The sequence below is a fragment of the Herpailurus yagouaroundi genome, unplaced genomic scaffold, assembly GCF_014898765.1.
Source record: "Herpailurus yagouaroundi ecotype Mexico unplaced genomic scaffold, PumYag 160, whole genome shotgun sequence".
Classification (NCBI taxonomy): Eukaryota; Metazoa; Chordata; class Mammalia; order Carnivora; family Felidae; genus Herpailurus; species Herpailurus yagouaroundi.
In genome coordinates, this window is record NW_024412401.1 from 9,634,140 (window position 1) to 9,642,517 (window position 8,378).

The following is an 8,378-nucleotide window of genomic DNA, read 5'->3' on the forward strand; positions in this document are numbered from 1 at the left end:
GTGGGGGAGGGGGGCCTCTGAGTGGGAAGGGGATTCATAGGTGTTTGGGGTTCCTTTGTAAACTTTCACTGTAATGTAGATGGCTGTGAGATAGCACGTTATCTTCACACATCTCTAATGGTTTTTTTTTTCCCCAGTAAAATCTTTGGTTTATATTTATTTCAAACTTCAAATGAGTAAATCAGAGTTGGCTGCTCAGTTTTGATGTACATGTTGATTTATATTACTGTGCCTAATATGTAATCCATGCTAGTTACATAGTATTTCATTAGCTGCACTGGTTTTGAAGGAAATTTGTGGTAAAATTAGTAATGGGATTATAAATATATAAATTAGATAACTACATATAGTATACATTATACCTATATTATACATAATTGTATAATTAAATATAAATTATAAACATAAGTGATATATAAAAGTTACCATATCTAAAAGTAATTTTTTTCCTTATGCAAGGAATGATATTAAAATCTTCTGAGTGGGGGATTCAAGAGGCAAGAAAGGAGCTATCCCATTTGTAGTAGCTGAACTTGAGAAAGCTTTATAGAAAATCAGGGTAGTAGGGAATGAGCAGATTCGAATTATTTTAGGCCTGAGAATATTTCACAAATCCCATAAATATGTAGACCATATAAGTTTGTTTTGGTTTGATTTGATGAATTCTGTTGAGTTATTGACCCTCCTTCCACAAAACACCACCAAGCTGCTCCTCGTTTTTCTTTTGTTGCTTTCCTCTTCTCTGTCCTCCTGACAGAGTACTGACACGAACTCTGAGGCTGACATGTACATATTTAGGTGATACAGAAGGTCTTCCCTAACCAGATGGTTTCTGCTACCACCCAGACAAAATTTAAGGATTCCAGTAGAAACAAATGAGAAAGTACAGACACTTAGAAATGGGTCTGTAAAATCCATGACACCTGTTTACAGAGTTACTTATCTCCTGTTGACTATGTATTTTAGCATTTTCTTCCCTTTGCACTTTGATATCCCCAACCTTCTCTCTTTCTCTCTCTTTTTTTCTTCTAAACTAAGCTCTACGGTCCAACAAAGAGTTGGGCTTGAACTCATAACACCAAGATCAAGACCCTCAAATAAAGACTCGCATACCCTACCCACTAAGCCCGCTAGGTACTCCAGCCCAACTTTTTCTCTTGGTTCTAACTCCTACACCACCCCATTCTAGGTCAGAATCCCTTCTTATATGCTCCCTTTAAAACTGCTTTTTCTTTCAGAACATTTGTATTAGTTTGTCTACCTACTTCAGCATTACTTTATAAATCTATTGGGTCTACTTGCTTATCTCACTTTAAGAAACCAATCCGTCTAGTGACTCCAGGTGGCATAAGAGAAATGCAAACAGCAACAGGAAAAATGAGAAGTAAAATGAAGTGAGAAAGACCTTAATGCTAAACTATTGATTTTGCAAAGCATCCTTTCTGTTCCTACTTCTCACAAATTTGTCGTGTCGTTTTTCAACTAACTGGTGGAGGTGGTGCTTATAAAGATTTTTTTCCTTCCCAGGGCTCCAGAATTTTAAAACATGTTGTTCCTCTCTATTCTTCTACGTAATCCTTCCTGGATTCATACTATGGCACAATTATTACTAATAAAATATAAGAAACCACTACAGTCAGGTGTGAGACAAATTCGTAAAAGGTAAAACTTTAGTGATGGTAGGGAACTTAGGAGTAATCTGGTCCAATTCCCACCTTTTAAAGATGAGGGAAATTGAGGCTCATCAAAGTTATATGACTCAGTACATCATGTAGTTGAAGAACCAATACTGGGACCCTGGTCTTCTATTTTCCAGTCAGGCCCTAACTTCTCTTTCCTTCATCCTCTCCTGCTTCCCTGGCATTATAAATAGAACAGGAAAAGATCATGGAAAGTTTTGTGAAAAACTGTTCTTGCTCCAACTAATTTTTAAAATTAAAATTTTAGGGGTGCCTGGGTAGCTCAGTTGGTTAAGCACCTGATTTTCGGCTCAGTTCATGATCTCACAGTTTGTGAGTTCCAGCCCTGCGTTAGGCTCTGTGCTGACAGCTCAGAGCCTGGAGCCTGCTCCAGATTCTGTGTCTCCCTCTCTCTTTGTCCCTCCCCAGCTTGCACTCTGTCTCCCTCTCTCAACAATAAACATTGAACAAATTTTAAACAAAAATTTTATTTTCTTACATACGTTCTGTCATCTATGATCTCCATGTCCATATCTACTTGTAGCTTAGTAATTGGACACTGTGAAATTATACCAAGCCAAAAATTATTCAGGTTTTCACAAAAGAACTCAATAGGTTGTTAGTAATGAAAACTTAGTAAGTACTGTATGTCAGAATTTGGTTATGATTAGCTGCTGACATATACATGAAAGCAGATCTCTTGTATTTTTAAGATATTTATTTAATTACTTACTTAAGTAATCTTTGCATTTAAGTAATCCCTACAGTGTGGGGCTCGAATTCAGGACCTCTAGATTAAGTCACATGCTTTACCAACTGAGCCAACTGGGAGCCCCAGACCTTTTGTATTTTAGATGACACTGACTTTTGCATTTTCTTCAGAAGGCAGTCCATAGAAGTGCTTCTTTTGATGATTTCTGTTTTTTCAGATCACTAATTCTACTTTTCTTTTGGTAGAGTGGCAATGTCTTGAACATTGGAAAAATTATACCCTATTATAAAAATAATCAATATTTCTCTGTCTTGTTCTCATCTGGGAAATGATACCTATCTCTCAGGTTTAAGTATTAAATTCACAAATGTATTTTAAAGCATGTCTGGCCTAAGGTATGTGTCGATAAGTGCTTACATATTATTTCCAGTAAGAAATGCTCTGATTCTCAACTACCTTTCCCCAGTAATATATTCATCTGAGGCATAAAGAATTGATGGGGAAGTTAAGATTTTTTAGTCAGTTCAAAGAAACCCCTTCCTTTGGTCTCCCAAGTTAGTTATTTTTTTCCTCTTTTTCTCTCATACACACACACCATGTATAAATCTTTTCCTAGTATGGGTAGCAGGGTTTTTTTTTTTTTTTTAGTTAATTGTTGTTGGTATCATTTATCAATAATCATTACAAAGAGTGAGGGAAATGACCGTCTTTGAGTCTTTAACATTTCTCAGGAGTTAGTGGTAAATCCATGATCATACATTTTTAAAACAAATTAGCCAGACCTTGGAGTCCAATCTATTGCTTTTTTTTTTCTTTATTAAAGTATTGAAGGATCAGTTGTTCCAATGCTGTAATGAATCAAGCAGCACTGGAAATTAAATCCCAAAAGCAGTGCCCCTTTAGTTTGTTCAGCGGATATTAAGACATTCCGTGAGCCATCATCATACATTTTCAACAGTTTGATACCCAGTTTACTCTTTCAGCAGCCCTCTGGGAAATACCCCGTGATAATTTACTGGGTGGGTGCATCGGTTTTCTAAAAGACATTTGGAATATTTCATAGTTTGACCCCCGAGACACTCTAGTAAAGGAACCGGTCAGAACACTTAAAGAAATAAATAGGTTATGGATAAATGGGTCTAGGCTTTGGCAGCGTGCCAAGGTTTCATTTAAAAGCTGCAGTTCTTCACTTCTTTACCACGGAGTTACTTTCTTCCTTAAAGTCTCCCCGGTAAGTTAAGAACACCCCGAAAGTTAAAAACATCAAATCTTTTCCGACTTCCGGGGGGGGGGTGTATCCCGTCGTACACAGATGAAGCAAATGGTTAATGGAGGCGGTTGCCCTCCCTGCAATCCACCACTTCATCCGGATAGCTGACTTCTGGAACTCCCGAAGAGTCTCCCCTCCTCTGAGGAACACACGGCAGGCTACAGCCCTCTTCCGAGAGCCGTTCTGAGTCATCTTGGCTCAGGGATTTTCGAACCTGTGGGAAAATTCACCGCGCTCTCGCGTCCTCCGGTCGCTGGCGGTGGAGTTCGGCGCATGTCTGCGGGGCTTCCGGGAAGCAGCGCTTCGCAGGTGAGTGCTTTGCAGCGCAACACACAGCGTGGAAAGCCTTGGGCACCTGGTGGCGCCCAGGTCTGCGGTCCTCCTCATGTCCTCCGTCTCCTCGGCCTTCCGGTTTCCCCTCCAGCCTCCGGGGGCCCAACGCCTTACAGTAGGGGCTTCCGGGGCTCTCCCTTAAGGTCAGAGGGGCGAACGGATCACCCGCCCCCCACTCACATGCCAGTGGCCGCCGCCTGCCCCTCTTGCCACCAGCGTCTTTCCTGTGAAGTTTCGCAGGCACCTCGGGCCATTAGAGACTCTACAGGCCACTTTTTTTTGCCAGAAAAGCCTGAAAAGTCAACAACACCGGGGGGCTTCACGTTCAGCTCCTAAATCTCTGGGAAGTCCGCTTGCTTCACGGTGAGCCTGAGGACCGGATCCAGAGAAAAAGAAAAAGGAAAAAAAAAATTTTATTCACGGTCTGCTTCTCCTCCCCCACGGTGAGTCAAGGCTCCTGGAAGGCTTTCAGGCTTTGCGCCGCTCCATGTTCGTAGCCTTCCTTGAACTAAGTTGGGCGTGGGGCACAGGGGAGAAAAGAAATGTCCTGGTGGGCGGCTGGCTGGACCGGCCATCAATCTCCCGCGGCTGCGCGCAGGTACCGGGCGACATCGCGGTGGCCCCGCTCCTCAGCCAGGTCCACGGGCAGGCGGCCCCAGGCATCGCGCACATCCAGCCGCGCCCCGGCTCGGTGCAGCACCACCAGCGTGTCCAGGAACCCCTCCCGGGCGGCGTCGTGCACAGGTCGGGTGAGGGTGGCGGGATCCGCGCAGTTGGGGTCCGCGCCGTGGAGCAGCAGCAGCTCGGCCACGCGGGCGCTGCCCATCATCATGACCTGTCGGAGAGAGCAGAGTGGTCAGGGCGGCAGCGGGAGCAGCGATACGCAGGCCTGGCCACCAGAGGTAGAACCATTTCAAAGAAATACCTATTCATGAAGTTTCTCACTAACGCAAAGGGGCTAGGAGCCTCGAGACCGTCTGGTTACACTTCATTGGCTGATGCACTCACCGCCCCCACCCCCCCCCCGTCCCTTTTTACACTTTACTCAGCCCTGCTTGAGTTCCATTTCATTCTCCAAACAAGGGGAGACAAGAAAGAGCTGATAATAAAGCACTAATCCTCGTTGTGCAGAAAAAGAAAAAATCTTGATTTTCGTTGGAACATGGGAATCTAGTTTGTTAAATGATTTATGGGCAGAGTTAAGTTTAAAAGCCTTTAAAGTCTTAAATTATTTCCCTTGATGTCTTTCCTACCTCAACCATAATCCACCTCTACAAATATTTATTAGGCAGTCAGCTGATATTTTTAAGAGTTAGAGTCATGCTTTAGAGGAGAAATAGGTTGTTTAGTTCTCATAGTAAATCCCTTATCAGAGTTTTTACTTTTCACTGGCCTGCATGTCTGTTGTCATAAACTGAATATGGTCTGATAATTTGGGTCAAATTGGAGATAGAGGGGAAAAAGAAAATAAGATGATGAAAACAAGTTTTTTTTTAACAAATGATTTACCAGTTTTAATATTTTTAAGTTGGTGTTACAGGTAAGGGATAAAGTTTAAAGGGTAATATATTTAATGTAACATAAGCATGTAAAATAAACACTGTATTTACATTGTACAGGATTTTATAATGTAATAGGATTTTATAATGTTAGATGGTAAATAATTTGCTATATAAAAAAGAGCTTGGATGTTAGTCAAATCAGAGCAATGCATAACTTAGAAAAAAGATGTTTTAGAGCAGTAATCCTGTAGCAGCCATTTGTGTATATGTACATTATGCAAGCATTTACTTTCTTGTAATTAACAATAAAAATTTTTGATAATTAAATATCCAAAACGGAGTTACTTGTTCTTGCCAGTTCATGTATTTTAAAATGCACCATGTAACTGAAAGATAGCATGCTACTTTTTTGTTTCATGAATATTAGAAGCATCCATTTCCTCCCTTAAAAACCATGATATGTTATCATTATCACTATTAATGTAAGGTATTTCATACATAGAAGGAAAAAAGGGTTTTTTGTTATCTCAGAAAATGGTGAATTAAAACTATAATTAAAATCTTTTTACAATTATTAATATTATTTGAAGCCTAAGAACTACTTTACAAGATTTTTGCTGCTTCTTAGAACACTTTTCCAAGAATGCAAAAGGAATGGACACGTATTTCCTTTAAAAATCTATACAGTTAACAAGACTCCTTAATAATAGTTTGGTTCTAGAATGTGACATTGAGATGAATACTAATTGTGACCATTATAGTCAACAATAAAGCACAAGATATTGGATTTTAAAGGAATGAAAAAATACATATGTACTCATTAAAGCGAGATTAATAAACATATTGAACAAAAGAACTTTATCAACGAAGAGGCTAATTATTCATGTAGAACCTCTGCCATTTAAAAAGGACCTAACAGTTGCTATAAGCATGCTTTTGTAATCCAATCATTTTGTATGATAATTAAGCAAAAATCCATAAAAGCATTTTTTTCTTATGTAATATTCAAGAGACACTTCTAACATAAAAGGAATTAAATACTTTGATCGAGGAATCCTGGCTCATCTCTTTGTATTCAGTTTGCCTCTATGAAGAAAAAATACAAAGAATTTTATATCACAACCTAGAAGTTCACGGTGAATTTTTTCATGTAATGTGATTCTGCATGATTCCTCAAATTTAATCCGGACTGTGTAACTTGTAATTTAATTATCATTCAAAGTTGATAGATATTTGTTTAAAGACAGACAAGACAAAAGTTTTTCTCCCCAAATAACCTTTTCTTCCCAATTGAATCTATCCGTTGTATCTGTGATCATGAGACGGAAGAGAGACTATTGACATTTTTTCCACCACTAAAAAGAAAACCAAACTGAAGTAATTTTTTTTTCCAATCCCGTTCTTTAGGATCTTTGGGGCGGGAGAACCTGTTTTACACCTAGGCTCCACACCTCCAGGAAGAGAGAAAAAGGGACGTCGGTGAAGATCTCGGTCCCAGTCGCGTCCCACGGAGGCCGCTCCCCTGCACTCCTGCGCCCCCTGCCGGCAAGGCCCCAGGGCCCCAGCTACCTGGATTGGGCGCCTTCCGAAGCGGTTGACTCCGTTGGGATCCGCACCGGCTTCCAAGAGCTGCTGCACAGTGTCCACTTGCCCCCGCGCGGAGGCGTTGGCCAGGCCCGCGCCGTTGCCTCCACCACGGAGCATGCCCTTGTCCTCCTCGCGCATTTCGCAGTCCACAGACGCAGACTGGCCCGGATAATCCACCACTGGCTGTGAGCTTCGCCACACTCCTCCCTTCTTCCCCACCTCGCCCTGGCGCGCTCACCCCTACGTGGGAGAGCTCAGGTTAGCTTCAGCTCTCTTTCACCGTCCTCCTGTGGCTTAGGCGGCCCGTGCAATGGCCGAGCCACTCGTGGCTAAACCGGGCTTTTCCCAGCTCGCTCCCGGGAAAAAGCGCCTCGCTTGGTCGCAGTGGTCCGGCTAGGTAGAGAGCCTGCAAGGGAATGAGTCCGTTTCCAGCTGGGCGGCCGGACAGGGTATTCCCCACCCCCTTAGGCTCCGCCCCCTGTCCGTCTGGCCGGGCCGGGCAAGTCCCCACTTTGCAGGCTGCGAGGCCCGGCCCTCGGATGACGTTACAGCCGACGAGGTAGGGGCGGGGCGCGGGAGGAGGGCGGTGTTGGGAAGCCAGCCCAGACTCTGCTGGGACGCATGCGCCAGACAGGAAGCGCGCAGAGCCTGTTGTCCTGCTCGCCGAGTGTCCTGCAAGGCCTTAACTAAGGTTTGGAAAAGTTGAATCCATGCACTCAGCTCCTAATCCCCTTCCTCCAGCAGGCGGAGCAGAGGATTTCTATTCCTCAGTCCCGTGCCAGCTGCTTTCACTTTGGGGACGTTAGTCGCTCCTTGTATAATTGAATGGCTGGCTGAGAGAAAGGCATTTAAAATAACTCTGTCTCTCCCAAGATTTCTGAAAGTGACAGCTTTGCACCTGTCATGCAGGTTAAATTCACCCCCAGGCAGTACTTGAACTTCACTAGCTTTTCATCTTGCATCAACCTTAGCAATTTTCTTTTGGGTGTGTCTTCCTATTTGAATCAGTCAAAAATCAGTTACAGTGAAAAATCCTGAGAATCCTGTTTTGAATGTGACTTTTATTCTTTTCATCTTTGAATAATTGATACACAGCTCCAAAAAACAAACCTAGTTTGAGATTGACAATGGCAAACTGGTGCACGTGAGACATTTAAAAAATATAAATATATATTTTAAGAATCTGAAATTCCAGTTTCATGATATTTGAACAGTATTATTTTTGTTTGCACGCTTACCTATTTAAACCCACTTCGCAAGTATTTGATTTTTATTTATCCTGCGTAATAAAGGAA

The 8,378-nt window shown here is 42.3% G+C and overlaps 1 protein-coding gene and 1 long non-coding RNA gene across 2 annotated transcripts in view; one reads left to right on the plus strand and one right to left on the minus strand.

Annotated features, from left to right (window-relative positions):
• Positions 1–3,187: 3,187 nt before the first annotated feature.
• Positions 3,188–7,247, minus strand: LOC121034524 (cyclin-dependent kinase 4 inhibitor B). Its single transcript, XM_040481382.1, has 2 exons — positions 7,066–7,247; positions 3,188–4,829 (listed from the first exon to the last, which is right to left on the minus strand). Exons 1-2 carry the CDS (start codon positions 7,219–7,221, stop codon positions 4,569–4,571), a joined length of 417 nt encoding a protein of 138 aa, XP_040337316.1. The 5' UTR covers positions 7,222–7,247; the 3' UTR covers positions 3,188–4,568.
• A 247-nt stretch (positions 7,248–7,494) lies between these two features.
• The window catches only part of LOC121034525 (uncharacterized), a 28,077-nt gene continuing 27,193 nt past the window's right edge, over positions 7,495–8,378 (plus strand). The window contains exon 1 of the long non-coding RNA XR_005792481.1: positions 7,495–7,774. This is a non-coding gene — a long non-coding RNA (uncharacterized LOC121034525). The remainder of the gene's footprint in view (positions 7,775–8,378) is intronic.

Coding starts and splice junctions, on each gene's coding strand:
- LOC121034524 (XM_040481382.1), bottom strand. CDS start 7,221: ATGCGCGAGGAGGACAAGGGCATGCTCCGTGGTGGAGGCAACGGCGCG. Junction 4,830..7,065: donor TCGGAAGGCGCCCAATCCAG/GTAGCTGGGGCC, acceptor TCTCTCCGACAG/GTCATGATGATGGGCAGCGC.